Source organism: Cervus elaphus, chromosome 9 (assembly GCF_910594005.1).
Source record: "Cervus elaphus chromosome 9, mCerEla1.1, whole genome shotgun sequence".
Taxonomy (NCBI): domain Eukaryota; kingdom Metazoa; phylum Chordata; class Mammalia; order Artiodactyla; family Cervidae; genus Cervus; species Cervus elaphus.
In genome coordinates, this window is record NC_057823.1 from 23812749 (window position 1) to 23827126 (window position 14378).

At 58.0% G+C, this 14378-nt stretch overlaps 1 protein-coding gene across 8 annotated transcripts in view; it reads left to right on the plus strand.

Annotated features, from left to right (window-relative positions):
• Positions 1–14378, plus strand: part of DOT1L (DOT1 like histone lysine methyltransferase) — a 51963-nt gene that overhangs the window by 16006 nt on the left and 21579 nt on the right. For 6 of the 8 annotated variants that reach the window (XM_043912100.1, XM_043912094.1, XM_043912097.1 and 3 more), the window contains 7 exons: positions 2053–2127; positions 4443–4506; positions 4996–5224; positions 6375–6469; positions 6919–6981; positions 12280–12335; positions 14087–14166. In XM_043912100.1, the coding sequence (XP_043768035.1) occupies positions 2053–2127; positions 4443–4506; positions 4996–5224; positions 6375–6469; positions 6919–6981; positions 12280–12335; positions 14087–14166 (662 nt within the window). Of the gene's footprint in view, positions 1–2052; positions 2128–4442; positions 4507–4995; positions 5225–6373; positions 6470–6918; positions 6982–12279; positions 12336–14086; positions 14167–14378 lie in introns of those variants that run through there. The other 2 variants (XM_043912098.1, XM_043912103.1) reach the window with 2 other exon arrangements.

Here is a 14378-nt window from a genome sequence, read left to right on the forward strand (position 1 = left end):
AGCATTTTTTGTTTGTTTGTGTATTTATTTATGTTGCCTTTAATTTTTGTCAGCAGTGTTTTGTTGTTTTCAGTGTAGAAGTCAAGATCATCCCTAAGTATTTATGTTTGAATGTTATTTTAAGTAACATATAAAACTTCTCTTGTTCTAAATTCTTTGTTGCTGGCATTTGTAAGTACAGTTGACCTGTATCCTGTGACCTTGCTGAACCCACACAAGTTCTGGTAGCTTCTCCATAAACTCTTCAGGTTGGCCCATGTACTGAATTGTGTGGCATCCCTCCGTGAGGAGGGATGGTTTTGCTTCTTTTTTCCCGGCCTTTGTGCTGTTGGTTGGTTTTTTCCTGCCGTGTGACACTGTCCGGGCCCTGTGGTAGAAGGCTGGAGGTCCCAGTCCTTCCCTGCCGCTGGGGTGTGGATGCCCTCCCAAGGAAAGCAGATGTGCTGGAGAAGCGCTCGCCAGAGGTAGAGGTCTCTGCTCCGAAGGCCCAAGGGGGTTCAAGAGAGAGAGACTGATGACATGGGGACAGTGACTTGGGTTCCCTTGGGTCTGAGGGAGCTGGCACTGCCCAGCCAGCCCCGGGGACTGTGGGTGGGTCTCGCAGAGAGGGGAGCCAGACCCCTGACATGGGAGCTCTGGTCGCCTAGTGGCTAGGGCCAGTGTGTGTGTCAGAGGGTCCCCAGGGTGGGCGGGCACACATGGTGAGAGAACTGCCCCTCCCTGCTTTCCAGCCCTTGGCCTCCTTGGGCCCTTCCTGGTAGAGCCCACAGCGAAGGGACAGCAGCTCCTCCAGCCCTCCCTGCCCCTCCATCAGGTGGAGGGTGGCTCTTTCCACTCCTGTTTCCTAAGAGTTTTTATTGTGAATAGAAACTGATATCATCATGTGTGTCTTCTGCATGTGTTGAGACAATTGTATGATTTTTTTTTTTCTCCTTTATTCTCTCAGTGATGTGAATTACAGTGACTGGTCTTAGAGTGTTAAACAACCTTCCATTCCTGGGATAAACTCCACTGGAATAAGATGTGTTGCTGACTTCAGCTCACTCACATTTCTAGAGGAGTTTTGTGTCTGTGTTTTTGAGGGCTACCAGGTTAACAGCTGCATCTTTACAAGGCTTTGTCCCTGGTTTTGGTGGTACGGCACCGTTGGCCTCCCTAGGCTGAGAAGGGTCACTGTCACTTCTCCAGTGGTTGGCAGAGTTCGCCGGCGAAGCTTTGTGGGTTGGGAGTCTCTTTCTGGGAGAAAGTCACGTCACGTTCTGTGCCAGGTGTTGCCCTGTTGAGGTGTTTGGCTTCTTGTGTCGGTTTTGGTAATTGGCATCTGTTAAGGAATTTGTTCACTTCTCCTAAGTTGTTGAGTTTATTGACATGCCATTTTTCATAATATCCCTTATTTTCCTTTTATTTTCTGTAAGCTCTGTCATGATGACTCCTCTTTCACAATTTTTCTCAAGATTGTATCAGGATCCAGTCAGGGTTACACCTTGGGATTAGCAGGCTCCCCCTCCATCTCTTTTTTCCCATTGCAGTATCTTTTGTTTGTTTGTTTTCATTTTTTTGTGGGGGTGGTCTTAGTCCCCATCCAGGCATTGGACCCTGGCCCTCAACAGTTAAGGCTCCGAGTCCTAACCACTGGACCACCAGAGAAGTCCGGGGGTTGAAGAAACCCTCTTGTTTGTCTTGGGATTAGTTAATTTTTCAAATAATTGTTCCCTTTTGTTTCTGGTCAACGCGTTGCTTTTCAGACTCTCTGATTTAAGCTGCTTGGTGTCCTAGACCCTGTAACACGTTAAATCCATTGAGCTCTCAATGGCCAGTGTTGTTTAAACGTGAAGCACCTTCAAACCTGTGTAATTCATAAGGACAGCATCCTTCTAAGGACATGTCGTAAACTTTACAGTGTTTGTTTTGAAGTCACGCCTTCCTCCACTCTCACATTTTGAGTTGAGGAGCCAGAATGTTTTGTTTTTGTATTTGCAGAGTCAACAGTGTTTAAGAACAGCATTGAGAGTAGAAGATAGAGCACTAATACTGGTTTCCTTTCTGTTTCAGATGGGTCTGTGAAGAAATCCCGGATCTCAAGCTTGCTATGGAGAATTACGTTTTAATTGACTACGATACCAAAAGGTAAGTGGAGTTGTGCCAGGACTGCGTCTCCACCAGGGACGGGCTCCGTATGTGTGGACACAGCCTAAATTTAGACCTTCCTCGACACTACAGGCTGATGGGAAGTTTCCTTTTAGACTTGGCTATAGCCATCACAGAGTTATTTTGGTAGGAAATGTTTATCAAATATTGGCAGAGGCTGTCGGAGTGAGGACATAATTGGAAAGTGGGATCGGCGTGTGTAAAGCTGGAGTTGCTCTCTCCACGGCAGTGACTGCTGTTGCTGGCCTGGCTTCTCAAGCCTCAGCCCCCAGCTCCAGCCAGGTCTCATATGGTTTTGGCTGCTCCCTGCAGTTTCCTCAGGCACATCCTGGATCTCCTAGAAGAGTCCTGTGGGTGGGGAAGGGTGAGGCCGAGTCTGGAATGCCTGCCTGGAATTTCTTTTTGTTTTTCTTTGAGAGACTCTCCTGCCTCTTTCTGTTCTTGGCAGGCTCGCTTATAGCTTGCAGGCTATGGGCCTAGGTGACTGCTCTTCACAGAGAAGGTGGCCCCAAGGCGCCTGCGGGTCCCCGTGCAGGCCGAGTGGTCTCACTCCTGTGTCTGGAGGACTTGCTGGACTCAGTCAGCCCTAGTCCCTTCCCCTCACTTCCCACCTCCTCCCAGTCCGATAATTGGCACAGGTGGCCGTTACGGGCTCAGGTGGCTGGGTGCAGGTGTCGGCCTGACTCCAGGGTGCAGGCGCCTGTGGACGCTAACCTTGAACGTCGGTCGGTCTTGAGATCCACACGGTTCATGTTTCCTGGTGGTCAAGGGCCGAGTGCCTGGCTCGAGCAGTGGAGTGTTGAGAGGCGCTTCTGCTCCAAGGTGCTTGCGGGGGGACGGGAGGGGGGGTTTCAGCGCTCTTAAGCAGACTGAAAGGACTCAGGGCTGGGAGAGGAAAGGCGCAGTCTGATGGCGACTCCCCACCCCCCGCAACCCATGTGACCTCAGAGTCCTGCCCCGAGCAGGGGTCTGTGAGGGCGGGGCCCAGGTGCCAGGCACTCGCGCTGTGCCTCCCTGTGTGCGCATTCTCCCAGGAGAAGGTGTGTCAGGGTGTAGTCAGGGGCTCTGACGGGGACGTGGAAGCTGGAACACAAGGAAGGAATCGGGGTCTAGTGCGTGTTCTGTCCCTGAGGACGGCTCCCTGAGACAGGAGTGTCAGCACTTGCCCTGGCCGCCTACTACTGGCCTGTGTTCCCAGGGTTCCTGTTGGGCTGGCACTGGACTGGACTCCTCCCCTGAGCATACAGTTAGCTCCTCCAGAATGGGTTTCCCACCTCATCATGTCAGCCCGCTCCTGGAGTATTAGAGCCACGTGTCCCCTCGCTGTCTGTCTATGTGAGGCTTCACTGGCCTCGCCCACGTCTACTCTTTCCTGTTCTCAAGGTCTCTGGCTTTTCAGCTTCTGCTGCTATTCTCAGAGACTGAACATGCCATGTGGTTACGGGTCCGTTCAGATCCCTTTGCTTCTGTTAGAAAAGGAAGTGCACTTAAGCTCTTGGGGTCCATCCAGGGCCCAGGGTCGAGGGGTCTTGATGCAGGTCGGGAGAGGCTGTGGGTGGGTGCCCCCCCAAGTCTCTGCATACATCTCAGGGGTCCCCGGGCTCTTGGTGCTCACTGGGGAGCAGCTGTCTTGCTCCCCAGCATGTGGGTGGCGTTAGGAGATATGCCCCAAGTGACCGCCCCCTCTTCCGTGCAGCACAGACGCCAGGGCAAACCCTTCGTGTGGTGGGCATCGGGCTGCCCACTGCCGGCACTGACAAACATGGATGCCCCAGATAACTCTGGGAGAACCTGGGTTGGGGACTCCCATTGAACACTACCCCCTGGTGTGGGGAGAAGCCAGGTTGACGACTCCCTCGCTGGATCTCTGACACGGACGCTTGTATCTGGGCGAGTGTCAGCAGTTCACATTGTTAGGTAAATGGAAGCCACACCTGCAGGAAGGCGGGTGCTAACCCCCTCTGCAGGGTCGGGTGTTGACTATCATTCCCTCCCACCCGACTGGCAGAGCCGGGAGCCCTCCCTGCCTGCAGTGGCCCTTGGCACCCAGCTGTCCCCCAGCCCTGGGACAGCGGGACTTGCTGCATCTACAGGTGGGGGGTGAGGCCAGCCTTGGGCTGCCAACCTTGGGCTACCTGCCTTGTTCTGTGAACAGCTGTGAAGCTCATTCCTCACCTGAGCCCTCAGGGCACAGTGAACTGAGGCTCTGCCCCATGGCCTCTGCCCCCTCCCCTGAGGCCTGGTGGCTTGTCCTGAGCCCAGCAGTGACCAGTGCCTTCCCTTGCTTGTTTTAGCTTTGAGAGTATGCAGAGGCTCTGTGACAAGTACAACCGGGCCATCGACAGCATCCACCAGCTGGTAGGTGGCCTTCACCCTCACCTCAGACCTGTCTCATCGTCTCAGCTCCCCGAGCTGTGGTTCAGGCCCCCTCCTTGCCCATCAAGTCATGGTGTGGGGTCTGCAGTGTCCCAGGGTGTGGACCCTATGGCCCGGGGCCGGAACTGTGTTGATGCAGATGGCTGGGGCTGAACTGGCCACATTGCCTGCCAGGCGATCCCGGCCCTTGTGGATGCCCTGGGAGCCATGCTGAGCCAGCCGGTGACAGGGAACCTTCTTGGGGCTTCTCCCCAACGGGTGCTCTGGGCTCCAGAACAGACCAGCTGGTGGGGCACGCCCCCACACATCTGTACACACACACACACTCCATCTACACACATGCACGTAGGTTGGCACCACTGGCATTCACACGCAGGCTCACACACGCTCCTGCGCACTCGTGTCCCCACTGGGGTGGGGCAGTGGGCTGGGTGGTGTGGCCCTGCAAACTGTGTGTGTGCCCTGTCACAGTGGAAGGGCACCACACAGCCCATGAAGCTGAACACACGGCCGTCCACGGGGCTCCTGCGGCACATCCTGCAGCAGGTCTACAACCACTCAGTGACCGACCCTGAGAAGCTCAACAACTATGAGCCCTTCTCCCCAGAGGTGTATGGGGAGACCTCCTTCGACCTGGTCGCCCAGATGATCGATGAGATCAAGATGACTGAAGATGACCTGTTCGTGGACCTGGGCAGTGGTAGGTGGGGGCTCTTCCCCCCTACCCCTTCCCCCACTCCTTGTGCTTACAGGATGGCCTCCTCATGAGGAGAGGTTCTGGGGGCTGGGGCCTGGTGGGCGCCCATGGGTGTGCCATGTTGACTGAATGAAGAAGCCACGGGCCAAGTTGTCCTGGTGGGACTGTGCAGGTGACAGGCTGCCCAAGGGGCTCCCTGGCCTGTGGTTGGGCTGCTCCGTCAGGAACCCCAAGCACAGCACTCTGGGGTCTCCACTGCCCCCCATAACCTACTCACAGACCCCAAGGTCCTGTCCCATATGGCGTGGCCTCGACACTCGAGAAGGGCCCTGCAGACGGACAAAGGTGGCTTCTTTGGTGGCATTGTCATTGGCTTAAACTCTTAAGTGTACAATTCATATTCTAATAATCGTGCACATGGTCGAAGGTCATTTCTAGAAAAATCTGTAAAACTCTCCTGTGTGTCAGAAGGCTTATTTCTGAAAACTGCCAGCCTCCTCAGACCCCAGGTCCCCTAGCTTCTCCTGTCCCCCGGGAGGGACCCCATGTCCTCTCGCTGTTTACCCTATGTTTCCGAATAGAGGCTTGTTTCCATCATTGGACTCTATTCTGTTCAAAATGGGAACTCCTGGGGCTCCTGACACTTTAAGTGCACGTGGCCTGAGTTCAAGGAGGGACAGTTTCAGAAGCCTCCTTTGTCTGTGAGCTAAGTGCCCACAGATCCTGCCGTGTCCTGCGGGCGTGTGCTGTGTGGGGTCTCCCGCCACCACTCTGGGCTGCTCCTGACTCAGGCGGATGGTGGAACATGGTTCATTGGTTGCGGGGGGGCTTCCTCCCAGGGGTCACTGTGCCTCGAAAAGCCGTGTCCGCATGTACACAGTGAATGCCCCGTGGAGCCGTGGACCATGGCAGGTCCCAGTTGGGTGGCCATAGAGCATCTTTGTAATGAAATGGAGCACAGCTGGGGTGGGGGTAGGAGTGGTGCTCAGCCCATGGCCTGGGGCATTTGAACACATTCTGTGACCCCAGAGGGCACTTGGGGACTTTGGCCGAGAGGCCGTGGCCTCTGCCTGATGATCTTGTAGTCATGGCCCCTGCGGCTGGATGTGTCCTGCTGTGCGTCTGACACCTCTCTCTCCCCCCCCACCCCAAGGGGTGGGCCAGGTCGTGCTGCAGGTTGCTGCGGCCACCAACTGCAAACATCACTATGGTGTAGAGAAAGCTGACATCCCAGCCAAGTACGCGGAGGTGAGTGGCTCTGGGCCCCGGGCGCGGCAACATCTGTGTCGCTTTTGTTTCCAGCCTTGGTGTGCAGTGACCTGCAGGATAGCGGGCAGTCTGTGCTGGGGTTAAGGGAAGGTGGGGGAGGGGGTCCCTGCTTCATGTGTCCCTGAAAGACCGTTGCGGCCGTGTCCCCTGGTTCCCCTGGCGCTGGGGGTCAGCTGGCATCACCCTTGTGCCAGCGTCTGCTGGGGGTTGGGGTAGAGGAGGCAGCAAGGTCTGAGGAGTGCGCGTCTGAGTGGTGTTGTCGCCATGGGAAACCGTTTAGAGTTTGTGGTTTGCACGCCTGCCCACTCTGGTTCCCTGCAGTCAGGCTCCTTTGCCGGGAACCCTGGAGCGGGGCGGGCACGGGGAGGACAGGGGCGCCCTCCTGGCCACCGGGTCCCTGACGGGCTGTCTGGTTTGGCTCTTTGCAGACCATGGACCGAGAGTTCAGGAAGTGGATGAAATGGTATGGAAAAAAGCATGCAGAATACACAGTGAGTGCCATCGCTCCATGCCCCCCGGCTAAGGGTGCAGCCCCGCCCTCTGCGCCGCCTCCCCTGACCCGCCGCCCCCTCCTTTCCCTGCCTGGAGCCCCCTCCCCACCACTTTCACTGCCTCCAGGCCACCTGCATCCTCCTTGCTGTGGGTCTTGTAGGCAGTCGACTCCTCCGGCCCTGCACTCTGCCCCACTTCTCTTCCTTGGGCACCCAATGAGGCCTCAGGAGCACCGGCTCTTTCAGGACCACATGTGGGGGTGGTGGGGTGTGGGCTAGCCAAGGGCATCTTTCTCCTGCTTGCCCCCTCCCCGCAGCAGTAAGGCCCCACCAATGAGCTGGCCTGGTGCCGCTGCCCCTGTGCCCCTCTCCCTGCATCCGTCAGCTCGGCCTTCAACGCCGAGGTTCTTTGGGTCTTGCTCCTGGATCCTGATGTTCTGGCTTCTCTCTGCTCCTGCCTGGGGTGTCCAACTCCATGTTCTCAGCTCCAGCACGTTCTGTGCTCAGGGCTTTGTCAGCCACTGCAGGTTTCAGTGGCCTGTGGACATAGGGCTGCCATGCAGCCTCTATCTGCAGGACTGTGGCCGGGGCATCGCAGGGGGAAGGTCCCAAACCGGCTCTTCAGCACACACTTCACTTCCCATCCCAGGTCCCCCAGGGCCCCAAGCTCCACCTGGCTGTGAAGTGGTCTTCCTGGTCCCTCCGAAGGTTCCTAACATTGCTCATGTCTTGCTCTTGAGGGTCCTGGGGGACGGGGGCTGTGGGGCCAGAGCTAGCGTTCCTTGTTGCCTCAGGGAATAGAATGGTGCGTGTGATTCCAGGGGGTGGGGGGCCAGCAGGAGAGAGGGGGTTTTGGCCCTGGAGCCACCTGACTGGTTCTCCTTTCAGGGATTGCACCCTCAGTATTGATGTGAAAGTCCAGCCTCAGCTCACCTGAATTTAAGATATCTTGTAGGTGGTCCTTGATTGTGCAGTTCATCTCTAGGTCTGTGGTTTCTTTTGGGATAATTCTCGAGGGGTGTGAGGTCTGGTCTAGATTCATCTCTCTCTAAGTGGACGTCCAGCCGTCCCACACCATCTGCTGCAGAGACTGCCCCTCTCTGCTGAGCCATCTCCGTTGTGTCATCAGCAGCCATACTCAGTGGTGCTCTGCTCTGCTCTGTTCCACACTGCCGCGCCCCCCGCCCCCTGCAACAACCATGATAGCATCGTGGGAGTCAGCCCAGAGTCCTGTAGTTTCAGGCCTCCAGCCTCATTCTCCTGCCTCGGTGAGGCTACTTGGGGAGGTGAGCGGTTGACTTTGTGGTCTGTTAACAGATGATAAGGCCTTTATCTGCAGCCTTGCTGTAGTTGCTGGTGTTACTTCTGGGTGACTGTTGTGGTTGTGGTTGTTGATTGTTTTCATTTTACTCCATAGAATAGAAGATTCAAAGGTTGAGCCAGCCTTCCAGGCCTGAGGTCAACCCCATCTGACCTTGGGAATAGCTCCTTTTTGTTGTGGGTATTTGCAGCCCAGGGGGATACTGGTTTCCTTGTCTTGAGAGTATGACTTTGCCGTCCAGGTGATGCTGACCCCATGTCGCAAGGTCAGCTATCATCCTCTGCTTCTGCCCTGTTTTCCCTGGGCCAGGACTTGCCCATCTGCAGTGTGGGCCCAACTCCCCTCCCCTTTCTCTTGGTGGAATTTCTTATAGGTTTCTTCCCCTCAGTGAAAGGTGAGGGGTGTCACCTCTGGCCCCCGTGTCCTCCCACACCTGCAGTTCTCTAGTGTTTGTTGCTCAGGCTGAGGGAAGTTAGTCCAGTTCATTTCTCTTTCCGAGAAACTTCTTCCTGTCCTGTCCCCAGTCCCACTGGCATGCTGACAAGAGTTCCTGGATGGCTTGCCGGTTTCCTAAGACCTCACAACCTCCTAAAACACAGGGTTTTAAAATTATAAAGTGCTTCCTGCTTCTGATAAGAGGGCCAAATGGTTGAAACATGTGGTGTAAAAGCCTGGTTGACTCAGGCCCCAGAATGCCCCATGGACCCGCAGCGGCCTGCGGTGCTTGATTCACAGCGTGGTTCTAGCTGCTGGCACGACGCCCATGGCTGGAGGCCAAGGTAGGGGTGAGGCTGGTGGGCTGCCTGCCTGGTGGGCACCGCTCCTTCCTCCCGCTCTTGTCGACATCGGGAGGCCATGCAATTCTAGAGGAGGGGGATTGGGGGTTGGTGGCATGTCAGCTGGTGCACTGCGGGGCCCCCTGCGTGGAAAACTTCTTGTTCTCTGCCTCCTGAGGGCCAGGCACTCATCAGGGCCCTGCTCTTAGGCCCCACAAGGTGGCTGCAAGCAGAACTTGGCTCTGAGGACTCTTAAGTCGTGGCTTTGGCTGCTGTGTCTGGAGCGGCAGCCAGCAGTGCCTCTGGTGTCCAGGCAGCCCTGCTCCGGGAAGGCGTGGTGACAACTCCTGCCCAACTCCTGGACTTGGCGGGAGCTCGCATGCTGGGTCTGGGGAGGTCCTCCTCGAGGTTCTGTGTGGCTTCAAGCAGGCGCCCTGGTCGGCAGGCAGAGTCCTGACTCCATCACTTGATGATAGACAAGGGACAGCAGATACCCCAGCCAACTTGTTTATCTGTGGGCACTGGAGTCTCCTCGTGGGTCCCCTCTTCCTGTCAAAGCCCTGAGCCCTCCCTGTGCCCGGCTTCTGCCTGTGTCCCCAGCACCTCAGGATGCCCCCTTTGCCTGAGGATGTCTGAGTGACCATGTACCATTGGTGCCTGGTGGCGGGCCTGGCACAAGCAGGTTTCCTGTGCTAGGGTGGCAGTGAGTTCTCAGAAGTGCTGCTGAAGGAGGTGCCCCTGGCCAGGTGGCAACGTGGACCCCAGTGGGCAAGGCTGCCCTCGGGCTGGTGCGGTCAGGCTGGCAGGGGCCTGCTGCTGATGACGGGCCGCCCAGAGCATGAACCCTGCTCTTCTCTGGTGGCTCTAGCACACATCAGCTGCCGAGGGACTGGCTGGCAGTCGGGTGCTACGTCGGCGCCTGTGGCTGTTCCAGGGCAGGTGGCAGGATGAATGAGTCTGGGGCACCCGTTGCTGGCTCCCACCCTGTGGCTTTGGGTGGGATCTCCCTGGGGGCCTCCCTGGAGGGAGTGCTTTCTGCAGGGGGAGCATGTGTGCCGTGTGGTGTGTTTAGTGGCTTATAGGAGGTGGGGGGTGCGCCCGCCCGTCTGGTTTGTGGCCTGGAGCAGGAGCACACCGGGGGTCTCTCTGGTCGGGGGAAGGGTGGTCATGCGGGGCAGCCCTCATGCCTGTGTGGGGTGGGGCTGTGCGTGTCCCTCCTCCCCGCGCATTCCTCTGCAGCTGGAGGTCTGGGCTAGCTGGGCCAGTCACAGTCCTCAGTGGGGGCAACAGGAAGGCCGTGCTTATCTTCATGTCGCTGTTAACTTGGGCACACGGGCCCCAGTGACACAGAGCTGGCCTGGCCAGTCCCTGTCCTCAACCAGTTATGGCCTGCCTGTGCCAAGAGGCCGTAGGTAGCCAGGTGGCCAGGTGGGCAGGACAATGGCTGTTTTCTTGCCCTGAGCATGAGGCCACCGCAGAGCAGTGGTGCTGTGGCTTCAGTGGTTTTTCTTGGGTGGGTGAGCCCCACAGAAAGGAGCCGCATCAGGCTGGGCTTGAGGGAACCCTGGTGAGCCCCACAGAGAGGAGCCGCATCAGGCTTGGCTTGAGGGAACCCGGGACACAGCAGTTGGCTGTCCTTACCGACTGGTGTGTTAGACAGGACAGGGCAAATAGAGGAAGGAGGCGGTGGGTGAGTCCCAGGACCAGGCATGAGCTTTTAGTAAGGTGCGCTGAACTCCCTCAGGCAAGACGTGACAGCATCAGTGACGTGCACATCCCCGGGGGGACTCACACAGACCCCGTGCCCAGATGAGACGCAACAGCACCAGGGAGGTGTGGTCCCTGGGGGCCTCACACAGACCCCGTGCCCAGGGTTCTTTCTGGGTGCCGGTCATGCCGGTGTTCCTACCTACCCCCAGACTCCAAGAGGACGGGAGGTGTTTGCACGGACGGTGTGGGGATGCTGAGCACCCTCCCCAGGACACAGCCGTGGGCCCGCAACATGAGATTTCTCCTGCACAGCATCACAAGGATTTTGAACTTGAATCGGTGCCCAGCCCCACTGGGCTGTTTGTAGGGAGTGGTGGCAGACTTGGGAGACCCAGAGATGGATGCCCTGGACATGGACAGCCCTCCGCCAGCTCCCGGACCCTTTAGGATGGCTGCCTCTCTTCTGTCCAGCAAGGCTCAGCCCCTCACATGCTGGGGGTTTCTGTGTGCAGGGAGGATGCTGAACAAGCAGCTGCTCTGCCTGGGCGCTGCCCATTGCAACGCTCTGCTGGGTGCTAGGCCTGCTGGGCGGTGCTGCCCCATTGCTGCCTGGAGGGCCTCCCGGTCACCTGGGGGCATTGGTGGGAATACAGACGAGGGCCTGCCAGCAGTCACCCCCACCTGCTCCCCCAAGGTGTTCTGCCTCTGAACCTGCCTGTTGTGGACGTTTCCCATCAGTGAAATCACATCCTGTGTGTCCTTCTGTGTTTGCCTCTCACTGAACATCATGTTCTCAGGGTCCATCCACATGGTAGCAAGTGTCAGGGCTTCTGAGGGATGCTCCTGGGTGTGGGGGGACATGTGTGTATCTGCTTGTCCATCAAGGGACACGTGCACTGTCCACACCTGTGCTCCATGGACAGGGGTGTGCAGATGTTCCCATGGGTGGACACCGGGAATGGGATGATAACATTTTTTGAAGAATCATAAAATCAGATTTCTTGGTTTCTAAAATGTTACAGTTCTGGACAATGAGGTTAACGAGACTTGTGTTGTCTCAGATTCACTTTGACCTCGAGGCAAAATGAGATTATTCCTCTGAGGGAGACAGTGGTGGGAGCAGTACTGGAAGCATCAGGACGCCCCTGCCACAGGGAGACCGCCCGCAGCAGTGTGGGCGCTGGGCTGCACCCTGGGGCCCTGGTGCTGTCACAGCCCTTGCAGTCCAGCTCTGTCGCACACGGCCGCCACCCTGGGGCGCCCCCTGCTGGCCTTGCGTGGACATGGCGTTGGGACCTCCCAGCACCTCCTCCGTGCTCTGGCAGCTGTGTCCACGCGCATGGTCAGCCTGCGGCTGTGACCCTGGCCTCTTTCCACATCCTCCAAGTCAGGGCCTCTGATCATTCCATCTCTTCTTGGGGGGCAGACGGGGGTGGGACACATAGGCAGCGAGACCCCAAGTGATGGTCTGTCCCTCTTATCTCCTTTCAGCTGGAGAGAGGGGACTTCCTCTCGGAGGAGTGGAGAGAACGGATTGCTAACACAAGGTACGGCCGGGGCCTGGGGGTGGGGCCGAGGGGCCGGGCTTGCAGGGGCGATGTGGCTTTCCCTCACCAAGGGTCAAACCAGCAGACAGAGCCCCGCCCCGCCGCCCTCCCTGGGCTGGACAGCAGTGTCCAGGCTGCCACCACCACCTGTCCTGAGCTTGCTGGTGGCTCCGCCTCTATGTCTCTTGCGCTGGAGACTGAAGGGCATCCTCCTGGCTGTGTCTGGCCCTGGTCGTGGGGCCGTGTGCTCACATACCTGGTGGCTCCCCAGGCCTCAGTGACCAAGGGGCGAGTGTGTCACACACTCTTGGCTCTGACCGGGGGAGGGGGTCATACTGGTTCTCTCTGACCTTGAGCACTCGCCTCTCCCTTCTTTCCACACGTGCTTGTTGCAGGGTGCCCTGAGCCCCGCCATTATCTTCTCGCTCACAGAGGTCTGACCCCATCTTTGATCACAGTGAGGATGTCTCCCCTGAAGCGGGCATGCTATCCCCCTTTTCTCAAGAGAACATGCTGGCTTGAAGTGTCCCCCTCAGTCTGAGTGTGGGGACTCTGTTGCAGCTGCTGTGGGGCCTCTCCTGTGGGGCCCTGCGGCTGTATCTGGACTCCATGGTCCATGGTCATGGCGAGGAAAAGCTGGCTGAGGGGCCTACTCCCCAGCCTTGGCTGCCCACTGTCCACCTGGCCTGGAGCACCTCGAGGCCCCAGGCTCTGCTGGGTCCCCAGACGGCGCCCTTGGCACTCTGCTGCCAGTCGAGGTGTCCCCCCGCAACCCGCTCCTCTATGCTGAGGGGCCTCACTCCAACTTCTACAGGCCTTGGAGCTGCCTTGTCTCCTTGCAGGTGACCCCAGTCAGAGCGGCCCAGGCTCTGTCCTGGCTCACACCCTCTCCTGGCCAGTCCCCTCAAGACCCCGGCATCCAGCCTTCCCAGGCTATGTCCCTGCTCCCTGTGGAGGCCTCCCAGCCAGCCGGTCTCGTCAGGGTTCTGCCCGTCATAACCTCGCTGTCCCTGCGCTTCTTCCCAAGTAGGGGCTGGGAGAGCTTAGCCCCCAGCTAAGGGCTCCCACTGCCACCCTCACAGCGGTCAGTGTGTCCTAGCCCTGCTCAGGCCCCGTGACTGTCCTTTCGCTGAGATTCAGGGGGAGCAGCATGGGGCCGGCAGGCAGCTGACTACTTTGTCACATTCAAACGAGGAGGGAAACCCATGTTGGGGGAGATCCCCCATGTGGACAGGAGCTGGGGGACAGAGGATGGCCAAGGGGTGGGGGACTCTGGGTCGGGCAGCAGCCCCCAATTGCCTGGTGGGCATCTGCAGGCAGAGCTTCTCAGGCCCTCAGACGCCAGAGAACATTGGAAAAATGGGAAGCCTGGGCCAGGCCCTGCCTTGGAAAAACTGTGCTGGGCCCTCAGGTGGTGGGCTCCCTTCCAAGTGTAGCTCAATGGGTCTGTGCTGCCTTCCTGCCCAGGCGGCCTCACCCATGTGTGCCCAGGTGGCCCAGCTTGTACTGCCCATGCACCATCCTCGGGGACACCTGTGTCGGTGCAGGCCTTCCCCAGGAAGCCAGCAGCCTGCTTGTCATGGGACCTGGCTGCAGGGTCCGTGTTGGTGGCACTTGGGAAAGCCCTCACCCTGTGGGCCCTGAGCCCACGCCCCTCGCGGAGGAGGTGCGGACAGCGCTGCGGTGGAGGCGCTGCAGCTCTGTGCGTGTACACGCAGAACCTGGCACTCAACTGGAGCATTGTTTTGCAGTGTTGTATTTGTGAATAACTTTGCCTTTGGTCCTGAGGTGGATCACCAGCTGAAGGAGCGGTTTGCAAACATGAAGGAAGGTAATGTATCCCTCTCTTTCTGCTCTGCGCGTCTGTTCTGCATCCGTCCTACGTCTGTCCCGTGTCTGTCCTGCTTGGGCCATGTAGCAGCGGTCCTGATCACGCATGGTGGGGTCCTGACTAGCATCCTCTGATCCAGCCCCAGTGGGAAGGCCTCAGGGGCAGGAGGGAGGGGTCCATCTGTCCTTCTTGCTGTCACCTAGGTTCCAGGC